Source organism: Helicoverpa zea, chromosome 30 (genome assembly GCF_022581195.2).
Source record: "Helicoverpa zea isolate HzStark_Cry1AcR chromosome 30, ilHelZeax1.1, whole genome shotgun sequence".
NCBI lineage: Eukaryota > Metazoa > Arthropoda > Insecta > Lepidoptera > Noctuidae > Helicoverpa > Helicoverpa zea.
In genome coordinates, this window is record NC_061481.1 from 5,842,987 (window position 1) to 5,860,167 (window position 17,181).

At 45.4% G+C, this 17,181-nt stretch overlaps 1 protein-coding gene across 1 annotated transcript; it reads left to right on the forward strand.

The window, feature by feature from the left end:
- Window positions 1–304: 304 nt before the first annotated feature.
- LOC124644393 (serine-rich adhesin for platelets-like) lies at window positions 305–15,246 on the forward strand. Its single transcript, XM_047183706.1, has 4 exons — window positions 305–382; window positions 1,185–1,215; window positions 1,575–11,791; window positions 11,867–15,246. The coding sequence occupies exons 1-4, from the start codon at window positions 305–307 to the stop codon at window positions 13,856–13,858; spliced, it is 12,318 nt and encodes a 4,105-aa protein (XP_047039662.1). The 3' UTR covers window positions 13,859–15,246.
- Window positions 15,247–17,181: the final 1,935 nt, after the last annotated feature.

Below are 17,181 nucleotides of genomic sequence, written 5' to 3' on the forward strand. Positions count from 1 at the left end.
CAGTTTATATAGTCCAGTTTTCTTCAAGATGCTATTTTTTGTCCACGAATCACGATATACTTACGCCTTATATGAGCTCCGCTTCAACCCCGAACCGGTCACTATAAGTTATGCAAATTAATAATAAATGCAAGCTTATTTACTGACAGAATGTATGTTATTCACAAACCAAACCAAACATAATAAATCATAAATACATCGTGCCTATAGAAATGGCAACTTACTATTAAGTATAAGTTGCATTGTACAAATAAACACGGGTTTAAAATAAAAACATTTGCTCAGCTGTTGTAATTGTGTTACCATGATATATAATGTTAGCGTTGGCAGTAAGAAACACAGACTCACCATGAAGGCTGTAGGGGCTCTGCTTCTTATAGTGGTAAGTTTATCAGTACTTATCGCTGCTTCAATTCAAAAGTACCACAAATTAAAAAAAATACAAAAGTATTTTTATCGCAAAAATGCAATCGTAAGTCTGTAAATGAGCTCCTCTGTAAAAAAGTGTAATTTTTATATATGGTAGTTTTGAATTGAAGCAGCGTTATATTCTCTCTCTCTTTCCTGCTATGCATCCCACATGGTGGTGGGGTCAGCTTTCCTTATTTTTCTTCTCCACTTCGCTCTATCCGTGACGTCGCTCTCGGACACCTGGCACTCTTTCAAGTCTTTCGACACTACGTCCCGCCATCTGGTCTTGGGGCGCCCTCTCGATCTTCGACCGGGGATGGAAAGTTGCAGAGCCAAATTTCCCACGTAATCAGGTGGTCTTCTCTTTACGTGGCCATACCACCGTAGCCGATTTTCCTGCAACTTATCTGCAACATCACGCACCCACCATAAACTTCCTCGCACGTATTCATTACGAATACGATCGAGCCTAGTGACGCCGCACATCCACCTCAGCATCTTCATTTCGGCAACCTAAATGCGAAAAAACCTTCCCAAACGTGTCTGTTTGTCGCACTTTAAGGCCCATATCTTAATTTTCATTTGAGGTCCTAATTGTGTACCTACTTTTCGACCATTTTTCTCCGACGTCTTTCCACAAGTAGGTAACATTATTTTCAGCCTGATTCTCATTTCTTTGCATATAGGTACTTGTTGGCAGGTGTTTTTAATAGATCACAGATTACATATCATCATAGATGTTAATTTATTATTAATACTCTTTTTCATCTCAGGCCCTGGTAGCCGTCCGGGCTTTTCCGCACAGTAAGTTATCATTTTAATTTAAAATATTTTAAGCTTTCTTTATATCCCAGACTACAAAATTAATCAAAATGTTCCAAAATGTTATTTGGTCCTCATCACTGCTAATCGAACCGCATAATTGATGAAAAGAAACCTGTGTGAAATATACATTTATTGTATTCTTATTGTAACTTGAATGAGTCTTTAATTCATTTTAATTTATCTATACGCTTGTTTTGTGGCCTAGTAGTTTGTCAGAAGATCGATCGATTCTTCTTTCTGTAAATCTATGTATGTATATTTATTACGTGATGTCAAAGAAATTATTACATACCATTGCATATTCCAAACCTCTCATAAAAATTAACATTTAATTGCAGCTTGCTCAGAAGGCGGCAATTCTGGAGATCCAAACAACGGTGGACCGGACAATAGACATGATTCTGAAGAATGCAATCACCAGCCTGAACATGGAGACAATACAAACGATAAGGAAGTACGTGATGAACATCGTGACAAGCCTGAACGCAATAGAAACACGAACAATGACAGACACTCGATAAACAATAATAACAATGGTGGAAAGACCCACGGTAATGCAGCTAAAAATCATCACCATCATCAAAAGAAGACTAATGAACGTAATCACAACGTTGGTAACCATGGCAACGCAGGTTCTAACGGCGGAGGATCTGGTCAAGGCGGGACAAATGACAATAATGGCTATAATACAAACACGGGCTCCAACAACCATAATTTAAATAATGGTAATGGTAGACCGAATCAAGGCAATGACAAAAAGCATCATCATCATAAAAGACCGAACAATAATAACGGAGGTTCAGCAAACAGTGAAGCAACTGGTCACGCCGTAAATGATGACAACAATGGCCGAAGTACAGTTGACTCGGAATCTAGAAGCGATGCCAGAACTGCTAGTAATGACGGGACCACCTCAGCTAATAGTGGAGCGACTGGGCATGCTAATAGAAACGACAATGGTGGTAGTACTACAGTTGCTACCGATTCTAACAGTCATGCTGAAAATAACGAGAATAGAGGAGCAGGGCTGCCTCAAAGCCATGTTAACAATCACCACCACCACCATCACCATCATAATAATGATAATCACAATAATGATGAAGGAAAAGGCTCAGCTCACGGTGAAGCTACCGGTCACGCCGAATCAGAAGGTAATAGTGACCGCAGTTCAGTTGATACAACATCTAACAGTAATGCGAGATCCGATGATAGTGGAAATAGCTCGGCCAATGGTGAAGTTACTGGTCGCGCCGATACTAATGACAATAGTGGTACAACTACTGTTGTCACTACATCTAACAGTCGTACTGAAAACAATAACAACGGAGGAGGGGTGAATCAAGGTAATGTCAAGAAGCACCATCATCATCATCATCATGATAGGCCACACGATAATAACGAGGGACATGACGCTCACGGAAACGGCAATAGTGGCGGTAATACCAATAGCAACGGAGGACCGAATCAAGGCAATAATAATGAAGGTCAAGGCTCAGCCCATGGCGAAGCCACTAGTCATGCCGACGCAAATAATAAAAACGAGCACAGTTCTGCGAATTCGACGTCCAATAGTGATGCTAGAACTGATAACAACGGAGGGACTAGCTCAGCCAGTGGTGAAGCTACTAGTCATGCAGAAACAAATGATAATGGTAGCAGTACTGCAGTTGACACCAGGTCTACCAGTCATGTTGAAAATGACGGGGGCGGAGGAAACGGGCCGAGCCAAGGTGATGGTAAGAAGCATCACCAGCATCCTCATCATCATCATCATCACCATCATCACAGACATGATAATAACGAAGGACAAGGCTCAGCTCATGGCGAAGCCAACGGTCACGCCGAAAATAACGAAAATGGTGACAGTAATAGGAATCATGAGGAATGCAATGATGAAAATCACGGAAATTCAGGGGAAGGTTCAACTGAGGGTAATCCTCATAGCCACATCAAGAACCACAGAAATGGAGGCAAGCATCATCATCATAAAAGACACAGAACTAAAACTCGAACTGGTAGCCATGTTGACCATGACGGCAGTGGCGACAGCTCTGATAATGACCATGATCAGAATCATAGAGATGGAGGTAAACATCACCATCATCATCATCACCACCATAGAAGACATGGTTCTACAGTTCATACTGAATCTAATAGTAACAGTCAGGCTGACAATGACGGAAACAGCTCAGATCATGGCAGCGGTACGACAGTCATCACCGAACCTAACAACCATAGAAATGGAAGGAAGCATCATCATGATCATAAACATCATCGCTCTACAGTTCATAATACAACGAATAGCCACGTTGAAAATGGTGGAAACGAAGGTGATCATGACGGAAGCTGCGAGTATGACGGTCACGGATCAGAGCATAACCACGATCACGATCATGACGAAGATCACAATGGCGGTCCCAGACATCATCATCATCATCACCATCACCATCATCATCATAAACGACATGACATTTCAGAAAATAATGGCAACGGAGGAAAAAGTTCTGCTTCGAGCGAAGCTTCTGGCCACGCTGAAGCAAGCAACGATGAAAGCACTACTGTAGTTGACGCTACATCTAATAGTCGAGCCGACAGTAATGACAATGATGGGAACAGCCCCAGCGACGGCCATGTAAGAAACCATGTCAGAAAACACCACAAAAGAACAACCCGAAGAAGGATACACCGTAGGAAACACAATACAGTTCACAACCACCATAGGATTCATACAGTTACTACCCGAAATAGAAACGAACATGTTAGGAATCATATAAATGATGTGAAATCTGTTAGTTCTACTGCTACTGCAGGATCAGCTGCAGAGGTCACACACAGAGGTCGGACAAGATGTCACAGACCTCACCATGATCATCATGATACGGACAATAATAATTCAGGTGTAAATACTGCAACTAACACTGGAACCACAACTACGACTACAGTAACTGGAACGGGTTTAACTGCTACATCTAACAGCGATGCGACTGCCACTGCCATAAATGAAGGTAGTTCCAACACTGCGACTGCTCAAACAAGCGCGTCATCTACTGCCAGTACGACTAGTAATAGCGACTCCGAAGACAATACGTGTGATGATGAGGATGAATATGACGAGGACTATGAGTATGATGAAGATGACGAAAACAATACATCGACTGCCTCTGCTGCTTCTAGTAGTAGCGCAAATGCCACCTCGACGAATGAAGATGGCTCTAATGTATCAACTGCTAACTCAGACAGCACTGCGACTGCCAGCTCCACTACTGCCATTTCGGGAGGCGACGTGTCTGCAACCTCTACTAATGATGAAGGCTCTATTACGGCAGCTGCTGCAAGCAACAGCAATGCCACTGCAACTTCCACGAATGATGATGGCTCAAACACTTCTGCTACTGCAGACAGTAATGCCACTGCCACTTCCACTAGTAGCAATGATTCGAATACATCCACTGCCAATTCGGGAGGAGATGCATCTGCAACCTCCACTGATAACGGTGGCACTAATACTGCTACTGCTGATTCTGGAAGCGATGCAACTGCAACGACAAACAACGCAGGAGGATCAAACACAGCAACTGCTGCAAGCGAAAGCAACGCCACTGCAACCACCACAAATGCAGATGGTTCCGATATAGCGACTGCAACATCTGGTAGTACCGCCACAGCCACTTCCACTAATGATGATGGCTCAAACACTACTGCTACTGCTGGCAGTGATGCCACTGCCACTTCCACTAGTGGCAATGATTCGAACACATCTACTGCCACTTCGGGAAGCGATGCAACTGCAACCACAAACAACGCAGGAGGCTCAAATACTGCTGCTGCTGCCGGCAACAGTAACGCGACTGCAACATCTACAAACGGAGACGGCTCTAGCACATCTACTGCAGCATCTGGAAGTAACTCTACTGCTACCACAACGAACGCAGCAGGGTCAAGTACTGCCACTACTCAGAGCAACAGCTCATCCACTGTAACTACGACAAATGACAATGACGCAGAAGACGACACATGTGATGATGAGGACGAGGATGACGAGGACTCTGAGGATGATGAAGATACTGCAACCACCACCAGCACTTCTACTAGCAGCAATACTACTGCAACCACCACTAATGCAGGAGGCGCTAGCACATCTACTGCTGCAGCAGATAGCACTGCTACTGCCACCAGTACCAATGGAGATGGCTCCAACACATCGTCAGCTGCGTCAGGAAGCGATGCGACTGCCACCACGACTAATGGGGATGGTTCAAATACTGCTGCTGCTGCCAGCAACAGCAATGCCACTGCCACCAGTACTAATGGAGATGGTTCCGGTTCAGCCACTGCAACATCAGGAAGTGACGCGACTGCAACTTCTACAAATGGAGGAGACTCTAACACTTCTGCTACTGCAGAGAGTAATGCTACCGCCACCTCCACTACTAGCAATGATTCTAATACATCTACCGCAGCTTCGGGAGGTGATGCTTCTGCAACCACAACAAATGACGGGGGCTCCAACACTGCTACTGCTGACTCTGGAAGCGATGCATCTGCAACCACAAACAACGCAGGAGGATCAAACTCGGCCACTGCCGCAAGCAACAGCAACGCTACTGCAACGTCTACAAACGGAGACGGTTCCAACACATCTACTGCAACATCTGGCAATGAAGCTACCGCCACTACAACTAACGCAGCAGGCTCAAGTACTGCCACTACTCAGAGCAACAGCTCATCCACTGTAACTACGACAAATGACAATGACGCAGAAGACGACACATGTGATGATGAGGACGAGGATGACGAGGACTCTGAGGATGATGAAGATACTGCAACCACCACCACCACTTCTACTAGCAGCAATACTACTGCAACCACCACTAATGCAGGAGGCGCTAGCACATCTACTGCTGCAGCAGATAGTACTGCTACTGCCACCAGTACCAATGGAGATGGTTCAAATACGGCTACTGCTGCCAGCAACAGCAATGCCACTGGCACCAGTACTAATGGAGATGGTTCCGGTTCAGCCACTGCTGCTTCAACTAGCAATGCTACCAGTACCAATGGAGATGGTTCAAATGCGGCTACTGCTGCCAGCAACAGCAATGCCACTGCCACCAGTACTAATGGAGATGGTTCCGGTTCAGCCACTGCAACGTCAGGAAGTGACGCGACTGCTACTTCTACAAATGGAGGAGATTCTAACACTTCTGCTACTGCAGAGAGTAATGCTACCGCCACCTCCACTACTAGCAATGATTCTAATACATCTACCGCAGCTTCGGGAGGTGATGCTTCTGCAACCACAACAAATGACGGGGGCTCCAACACTGCTACTGCTGACTCAGGAAGCGATGCATCTGCAACCACAAACAACGCAGGAGGATCAAACACGGCCACTGCCGCAAGCAACAGCAACGCTACTGCAACGTCTACAAACGGAGACGGTTCCAACACATCTACTGCAACATCTGGCAGTGAAGCTACTGCCACTACAACTAACGCAGCAGGCTCAAGTACTGCCACTACTCAGAGCAACAGCTCATCCACTGTAACTACGACAAATGACAATGACGCAGAAGACGACACATGTGATGATGAGGACGAGGATGACGAGGACTCTGAGGATGATGAAGATACTGCAACCACCACCACCACTTCTACTAGCAGCAATACTACTGCAACCACCACTAATGCAGGAGGTGCTAGCACTGCTACTGCTGCGGCAGACAGCACTGCTACTGCCACTTCCAACAATGGAGATGGTTCCGGTTCTTCCACTACAACATCTGGCAGTACAAGCACAGCCACTGCCAATTCTGCAAATGACGGAGGCTCTAATACGGCAGCTGCTACAAGCAACAGCAGTGCCACTGCAACAACCACAAATGCTAATGGGTCAAACACTACTGCTACTGCGGGCAGTGATGCCACTGCCAATTCTACTAATGAAGATGGCCCGAGTACTGCTACTGCTGACTCTGGAAGCGATGCAACTGCCACCAGTACTAATGGAGATGGTTCAAATACGGCTACTGCTAACAGCAACAGCAATGCCACTGCCACCAGTACTAATGCAGATGGTTCAAATACTGCGGCTGCAACGTCTGATAGTTCAGCAACAGCCACTTCCGCAAATGATGATGGTTCTAACACTACTGCTAATGCAGACAGTAATGCTACCGCCACCTCCAATAGTGGTAATGATTCGAAAACATCTACTGCCACCTCGGGAGGCGACGCCACTGCAAATTCTAGCAATGAAGGAGGGTCTGCTACCGCTGGTTCTGGAAGCGATGCGTCTGCAACGACAAACAACGCAGGAGGCTCAAATACTGCTACAGCTGCCAGCAACAGTAACGCCACTGCAACATCTACAAACGGAAACGGCTCTAGCACATCTACTGCAACTTCTGGCAGTGAAGCTACCGCCACTACAACTAACGGAGCTACTAGCTCAACTACCACCACTACTCAGAGCAACAGCTCATCCACTGTAACTACGACAAATGACAATGACGCAGAAGACGACACATGTGATGATGAGGACGAGGATGACGAGGACTCTGAGGATGATGAAGATACTGCAACCACCACCACCACTTCTACTAGCAGCAATACTACTGCAACCACCACTAATGCAGGAGGTGCTAGCACTGCTACTGCTGCGGCAGACAGCACTGCTACTGCCACTTCCAACAACGGAGATGGTTCCGGTTCTTCCACTGCAACATCTGGCAGTACAAGCACAGCCACTGCCAATTCTGCAAATGACGGAGGCTCTAATACGGCAGCTGCTACAAGCAACAGCAGTGCCACTGCAACAACCACAAATGCTGATGGGTCAAACACTACTGCTACTGCGGGCAGTGATGCCACTGCCAATTCTACTAATGAAGATGGCTCGAGTACTGCTACTGCTGACTCTGGAAGCGATGCAACTGCCACCAGTACTAATGCAGATGGTTCAAATACGGCTACTGCTAACAGCAACAGCAATGCCACTGCCACCAGTACTAATGCAGATGGTTCAAATACTGCGACTGCAACGTCTGATAGTTCAGCAACAGCCACTTCCGCAAATGATGATGGTTCTAACACTACTGCTAATGCAGACAGTAATGCTACCGCCACCTCCAATAGTGGTAATGATTCGAAAACATCTACTGCCACCTCGGGAGGCGACGCCACTGCAAATTCTAGCAATGAAGGAGGGTCTGCTACCGCTGGTTCTGGAAGCGATGCGTCTGCAACGACAAACAACGCAGGAGGCTCAAATACTGCTACAGCTGCCAGCAACAGTAACGCCACTGCAACATCTACAAACGGAAACGGCTCTAGCACATCTACTGCAACTTCTGGCAGTGAAGCTACCGCCACTACAACTAACGGAGCTACTAGCTCAACTACTGCCACTACTCAGAGCAACAGCTCATCCACTGTAACTACGACAAATGACAATGACGCAGAAGACGACACATGTGATGATGAGGACGAGGATGACGAGGACTCTGAGGATGATGAAGATACTGCAACCACCACCACCACTTCTACTAGCAGCAATACTACTAATGCAGGAGGCGCTAGCACATCTACTGCTGCCGCAGACAGCACTGCTACTGCCACCAGTACCAATGGAGATGGTTCGAATACGGCTACTGCTGCCAGCAACAGCAATGCCACTGCCACCAGTACTAATGGAGATGGTTCCGGTTCAGCCACTGCAACGTCAGGAAGTGACGCGACTGCAACTTCTACAAATGGAGGAGATTCTAACACTTCTGCAGAGAGTAATGCTACCGCCACCTCCACTACTAGCAATGATTCTAATACATCTACCGCAGCTTCGGGAGGTGATGCTTCTGCAACCACAACAAATGACGGGGGCTCCAACACTGCTACTGCAGACTCTGGAAGCGATGCTACTGCAACCACAAACAACGCAGGAGGTCCAAACACAGCAACTGCCGCAAGCAACAGTAACGCCACTGCAACATCTACAAACGGAGACGGCTCTAGTACATCTACTGCAACATCTGGCAGTAACTCTACTGCCACCACAACCAATGGGAGTGGCTCAAGTACCACCACTACTCAGAGCAACAGCTCATCCACTGTAACTACGACAAATGACAATGACGCAGAAGACGACACATGTGATGATGAGGACGAGGATGACGAGGACTCTGAGGATGATGAAGATACTGCAACCACTACCACCACTTCTACTAGCAGCAATACTACTGCAACCACCACTAATGCAGGAGGCGCTAGCACATCTACTGCTGCGGCAGACAGCACTGCTACTGCCACGGCTACCAATGGAGACGGCTCCAACACATCGTCAGCTACGTCAGGGAGCGATGCCACTGCCACCACGACAAATAGAGGAAGCACTAATACGGCAACTGCTGATTCCGGAAGCAATGCTGCTGCGACCACAAACAACACAGGAGGCTCTAATACGGCTACTGCTGCCAGCAACAGCAATGCCACTGCCACCAGTACTAATGGAGATGGTTCCGGTTCAGCCACTGCAACGGCAGAAAGTGACGCAACTGCAACTTCTACAGACGAAGGAGATTCTAACGCTACTGCTACTGCAGATAGTAATGCTACAGCCACCTCCAATAGTGGCAATGATTCGAATACATCCACTGCCACTTCGGGAAGCGATGCAACTGCAACCACAAACAACGCAGGAGGCTCAAATTCTGCCACTGCTGCCAGCAACAGCAATGCCACTGCCACTAGCACGGACAACTCCAATACATCGGCTGCGTCAGCGGACAGCAACGCCACTGCAACAACTACAAACGGAAACGGCTCTAGTACATCTACTGCAACATCTGGAAGTAATTCTACTGCCACCACAACAAATGGGAGCGGCTCAAGTACTGCCACTACTCAGAGCAACAGCTCATCCATTGTAACTACGACAAATGACAATGACGCAGAAGACGACACATGTGATGATGAGGACGAGGATGACGAGGACTCTGAGGATGATGAAGATTCTGCAACCACCACCACCACTTCTACTAGCAGCAATACTACTGCAACCACCACTAACGCAGGAGGCGCTAGCACATCTACTGCTGCGGCAGACAGCACTGCTACTGCCACCAGTACCAATGGAGACGGCTCCAACACATCGTCAGCTACGTCAGGAAGCGATGCCACTGCCACCACTACAAATGGAGATGGTTTTGGATCATCCACTGCTGCTTCAACTAGCAATGCTACTGCCACTTCTACCAATGGAGATGGTTCAAATACGGCTTCTGCTGCCAGCAACAGCAATGCCACTGCCACCAGTACTAATGGAGATGGTTCCGGTTCAGCCACTGCAACGTCAGGAAGTGACGCGACTGCAACATCTACAAATGGAGGAGATTCTAACACTTCTGCTGCTGCATACAGTAATGCTACCGCCACCTCCACTACTAGCAATGATTCTAATACATCTACCGCAGCTTCGGGAGGTGATGCGTCAGCAACCACAACAAATGATGGGGGCTCCAATACTGCTACTGCTGACTCTGGAAGTGATGCTACTGCGACCACAAACAACGCAGGAGGATCAAACACAGCAACTGCCGCAAGCAACAGTAACGCCACTGCAACATCTACAAACGGAGACGGTTCCAATACATCTTCTGCAACATCTGGCAGTGAAGCTACCGCCACTACAACTAACGCAGCAGGCTCAAGTACTGCCACTACTCAGAGCAACAGCTCATCCACTGTAACTACGACAAATGACAATGACGCAGAAGACGACACATGTGATGATGAGGACGAGGATGACGAGGACTCTGAGGATGATGAAGATACTGCAACCACCACCACCACTTCTACTAGCAGCAAAACTTCTGCAACCACCACTAATGCAGGAGGCGCTAGCACATCTACTGCTGCAGCAGACAGCAGTGCCACTGCCACCAGTACCAATGGAGATGGTTCGAATACGGCTACTGCTGCCAGCAACACCAATGCCACTGCCACCAGTACTAATGGAGATGGTTCCGGTTCATCCACTGCTGCTTCAACTAGCAATGGTACTGCCACCAGTACCAATGGAGATGGTTCAAATACTGCGACTGCAACGTCTGATAGTTCAGCAACAGCCACCTCTACAAATGGTGATGGCTCTAACGTTACTGCTACTGCAGAGAGTAATGCTGCCGCCACCTCCAATAGTAGCAACGATTCTAATACATCTAGTGCAGCTTCGGGAGGAGATGCATCTGCAACCTCCACTGATGACGGTGGCACTAATACTGCTACTGCTGATTCTGGAAGCGATGCTACTGCGACCACAAACAACGCAGGGAGCTCAAATACGGCTAGTGCTGCTGGCAACAGCAATGCCACTGCCACTAGCACGGATGACTCCAACACATCGACTGCGTCAGCGGACACCAACGCTACTGCAACGTCTACAACCGGAGACGACTCTAGTATATCTACTGCAACATCTGGCAGTAACTCTACTGCCACCACAACAAATGGGAGTGGCTCAAGTACTGCCACTACTCAGAGCAACAGCTCATCCACTGTAACTACGACAAATGACAATGACGCAGAAGACGACACATGTGATGATGAGGACGAGGATGACGAGGACTCTGAGGATGATGAAGATACTGCAACCACCACCACCACTTCTACTAGCAGCAATACTACTGCAACCTCCACTAATGCAGGAGGCGCTAGCACATCTTCTGCTGCGGCAGACAGCACTGCTACTGCCACCAGTACCAATGGAGACGGCTCCAACACATCGTCAGCTACGTCAGGAAGCGATGCCACTGCCACCACTACAAATGGAGATGGTTCAAATACGGCTTCTGCTGCCAGCAACAGCAATGCCACTGCCACCAGTACTAATGGAGATGGTTCAAATACGGCTACTGCTGCCAGCAACAGCAATGCCACTGCCACCAGTACTAATGGAGATGGTTCAGGTTCAGCCACTGCAACGTCAGGAAGTGACGCGACTGCAACTTCTACAAATGGAGGAGACTCTAACACTTCTGCTACTGCAGAGAGTAATGCTGCCGCCACCTCCAATAGTACCAATGATTCTAATATATCTACCGCAGCTTCGGGAGGTGATGCATCTGCAACCACAACAAATGATGGGGGGTCCAATACTGCTTCTGCCACAGGCAACGGCAATGCTAATGCGACTTCCAACAATGGAGATGGCTCCGGTTCATCCACTGCCACTTCAGGTAGCGATGCCACTGCAACATCAACAACCGGGAATGCCTCATCTACTGCAACTTCTAGTGGCGATGCTTCGGGCACTGCGACCAACCAAGGAGGCTCAAGTACTACCATCTCTCAAACGAATACCACAGTTACTATCACCAACACTGATGACGGCTCGGACGAGGATAACTGCGATACTGATGAAGATGATGATTCCGATACAGATACAGACGATGACGATGACTCTGATGAAGATGATGATAATGATTCATCAGCAGTCACTGCTACGTCTGGGAGTAATTCCAACGCCACCTCTACAAATGGAAATGGATCGAGCACAGCTACTGCTAATTCTGGGAGTAATTCGACAGCTACCACAAACAACGGAGGCTCAAACACTGCGACTGCTGCAAGCAATAGCAACGCCACTGCAAGCAGCAATGACGGGTCAAATACGGCTACTGCCACTTCGAACAGCGCAGCTACAGCAACAACCACAAATGAAGGCTCCACAGCAACAGCAGGAAGTGGTGGAACTGCAACATCTACTAATGGAGATGACACTAATACTGCAACTGCTACTTCTGAAAGCGCAGCCACTGCCACTACAACAAATAATGGTGGCCAAAGTACTTCTACTGCCACAACTGCAACTAACGCAGTCGCAAGTGCTCAAAATACAGGCTCTTCTGGTACGAATACGGCTACTGCTACTGCGAATTCTGCTGCTACAGCCACTGGGTCTAATACTGCAACAGGAACTAACACAGCAACTGCTACAAGCAACAGTGTTGCCACTGCAACGAATAACGGCTGCCAAAGTAATACTGTAACTACTTCTGCTGGTAACAACGGTCCTACTACGAATACTGGCAACACAGCACCAGTAACAAATTGTAACAATAGCAATCAGAATGGAGTACCAAACGTAAATAATGGAGGTTCTATATACACCAGTCACGTCAGTGAATCTAAGCAATCTTCAAGCATCCACACGGCTAAGAAAACAGTCATTACCAAGTCCAGCGACGGCAAAGAGTTCGTTGACACACAAGAGTCGGCAGCAAATGTTTTTGACGCCAAGAGGTCTGATGCTGATACCTTTGAAAGCAATATTGGAGGGACTCGCGTTACTCAAGTGAGACAAAATAATGAAGAGTTATACAACCAGGGTAACAGATTTCAGGCTACAAAATTAGAACGGGATAGTGATGGCAGTGTTAAGAGAGAAGTTTTTAATGATGTACAAGAAAGGGGACGGTATAGAGCGCAGGAGTTTGAGAGGAAAAAGGTCGAAAGTTCCTATGGTGTTAGTGACGTAAGCAGGAGGGATGTTAATGAGGATACCTTTGATAGACGGTTTAGAAGTAGGTCGGTGGACGGTACTGATGTTGATTGCGATAAATAATCTGTTGAGTATTTCATAATTCCAGATCTTACCAAAGGCCAAATCTATATTAACGAAACTATTGAACTGATTTGGAAAGCTACACAATACCCTGACTACTAAGGCTATTTTATAAGGCAAGGGTGAAACTGCGATACCAATCATTCATCATCATCATCATCATCATCATCTCAGCCATGGGACGTCCACTGCTGAACATAGGCCTCCCCCTTAGATCTCTACAGATACCTGTTGGAGGCGACCTTTATAAGATCGTCTGTCCACCTTGTACCAATACCAATCATTAAGTCAGTAAATTCGCACGACTAGTACATTTTTTAAGTGTTAAACTAAATAACACTATGAGTGTCGTTTAAAAATATTCAATGTCGATCGCTGCTTTCATAAAAACTCACCATATTTTAAAGTTTCTGCAGAAATCTATCACTTTTTAAGACGTTTACATTTTTTAAGAATTATCATGGCCGCGTTAATTCCCAGTGAAAAAAAAGGGAAAACAGACAATTATTTTACACTGACAAGCTTCTCGCAACTATTGTTTACACGAAAATTTTGAGTGGAGGCGGGAAACTCGAATTAAAATGTGATCCGATAAACTTTTTAATGCGAAATATACCGGTACATCGAATGTGAACTTATACGACACATTAAAAAGAAAATAGTTGAATTTTCCGTTACTAGTTGAAGCATTCAGATTCATGAATTACATTTTTACACATTTACTACAAAATATTTTCAAATAAATAATTTCAGCAAATTGCATTCCATACAAAAGCTGTCAAAACGTCAAACATATTCCTCAGATAACAGTTATCTGGCGATTGAAAAATCAGCCCTTAGGCATTTAAAATGAAATACGAGTGGATTTGTCGACTGTCGCCTGTTCCCAATATCTATCGGTTGATTTGCTAACTAATAAGGGCTGATTTTTCAATCGCCAGATAACTTCTATCTGAGGAATATTTTTAACGTTTTGACAGCTTTTGTATGGAAAATATGTCAAACCGCCATATTTATTCCTCAGATAGAAGTTAACTGATGTTTGAAAAATCAGGCCTTAATAGAATATTTTGAACGTTCCTTTTACACGGCTTTAGTCAATAATTAGGATAAAAATAAGCAAACGATTAACTGACTCCGATATGCTTTTTTTTTAGTTTCTATGATTTCAAAATTTTGTGTTTGGATATATTTTTTTTTTTTTTTGTAAAATTGTCTTTGGTCTTGTTAATAAATTGACGAACATTATTTTTATTTTATTTTTTCTTATGTGTTTGTGTAGTACCTTAGATATGATTTTACCCCATGATTTCACTGAAGAGTTTTTTTCAACAATATGCGGACTTGTGATGCGACTGGGCTTAAACTTTTGGCTGACTTAAACTTTACGGCTAATACTATTACGGCTAATATTATAATACGGCGCACGAAGGGTTCCGTACCAGAGCAAAAATAAGCAAAAAAATAACTTCGTTTGTTTAAGAGCCCCCCAAAATATTTATTTTATTATAGTTTTCAGTATTTGTTGTTATAGAGGCAACAGAAATACATCATCTGTGAAAATTTCAACTCTCTAACTATCACGGTTCATGAGATACAGCCTGGTGACAGACGGACGGATGGACGGACGGACCGAAGGACGGACGGACAGAGGAGCAAAAACAATAGGGTCCCGTTTTACCCTTTGGGTACGGAACCCTAAAAAGCTAGACTTGTGATTATTCTACGAGTAGATAAGATGACGTATCTAATCTCTATTTTCTCTCGTTAATTTTGAACTATTTCTCCTGGAATGCGAGTAAAACCAGAAGAAACGACAGGGTTCCTGTAACTACTATAATTAGATCTGTTTCGCTAATCGTTCGGCGGAACATCAAAGATGCGGTTTATATCAATTTGTGTAGTCGATAAAACAAATTACTTGGATTTCTGGTGTTAGGGGGACTGTGAGTCGGGCAGTTTTGTGGACTGTCTTTAAGTTAGTAAGTATAAATTGTAAGGTTGAGAAAATGTTATAAATACTTTCATGGACTCTATTAAAATTATGTTAAAAATAATTTACTTAGAAGGGATAAAATCGAAAACTGTTCCAGAAGTCTGTGTCTGCAGGTCTATTTTACCAATGACTTCTAGAGCCATGTCAAAAGTTTTGTGTCAGAGTTTTTTATGTAAAAGTTTTATTTCGCATTTTAGGCACTGTCTAATGGATGGGTCTAAAAAACCATAATCTTTTTACCATTTCTTAAACTCGCAATAGTAGGTATATTTTTTAAAAAGTGTCAATGCTGCTAACAAACAACCTTTGAAAATTTCCCTGGACCGCAACTCGCTTTATTTCATAATTTCCTAAGATAAATTACGGAATCAGGCGCTTGAGATCCATGACAAAATTGTTTTGGAAAAATATGCAGCGTTTCCCAATTTCACAAAATCCCAGGACAGTCTCAACAAGGTTCGTGCAAGATGGTCTCCCTTCGCGCACGCGTCTACCGCGCCACATGGCCCATAGCGGATGCTCAATATAAACTGTAACAAATTCAGACACCTTATGTATTACAGCTATTTATAGATAGACATGTAAGCACAGGTACTTGAACACTGCGGCAGTGGAAAACTTTGAGAGTTCTTTGAAGTAATTGGACTGGTATTTGGAAATTTGTGGCTAGATGACAGCCACGCGGGTCGATCCAAAAACGCTTGGTGCATGGGAACTAGTTTTTTGTGTTGGGTCATCATCAAATGACTCCTCCCGCTGTGGGTTAGCAGCGTGAGGGGGTGTCAGAATGTTACTAACTAAAACCCATCATTTTCCTTCGTAGGCGGTAACTTGTGCGAACAATCCCGTAGTGGCGCGGTGGACCTAAAAAACGTTAAATTGGCGCGTCACGACGGTGATCGAACCAACATCTTTGGCAATCGCTAAGGGTAGTTAGAAGTCAGAAAGTCTGTCAACCAGTTTGGTAAAACTGGTAGCGAGATGCTCAGGTAGGTAGGTTTGTAATTGGTCTGATTGGCAGTCTCTCCATGTAGAACATTGGTACTCAACTTTATCCGGTTAAACAGGAAACCGACCCTAATATAATTCGGCTAAAAGGCTAGGCAGATCCCATTTACTTTGGTTGGTTATTTGGTCTAAAGAAGGGTGCAAAGGATAGGTCATGGGTATGTAAGATTATTCAGGAACCTAAAGATGCGACGAGATTTAAACAAAATTGTATAAGTATGCGTCAATTTTACGGACAGTTTAGTTATGTTCGCACGCAATTTGTTAAAGTCCATTTCACGAAAGAAGTCCCGCGGAAAATTGACACTAGCGCTGCGTC

Excerpts from the sequence above, each read along its gene's own strand:
- LOC124644393 (XM_047183706.1), top strand. The coding sequence starts at position 305 with ATGATATATAATGTTAGCGTTGGCAGTAAGAAACACAGACTCACCATG. Across the intron at positions 1,216-1,574 it reads CGTCCGGGCTTTTCCGCACA|CTTGCTCAGAAGGCGGCAAT; the intron begins GTAAGTTATCAT and ends ATTTAATTGCAG. Across the intron at positions 11,792-11,866 it reads AGAGCAACAGCTCATCCACT|GATGATGAAGATACTGCAAC; the intron begins GTAACTACGACA and ends GAGGACTCTGAG.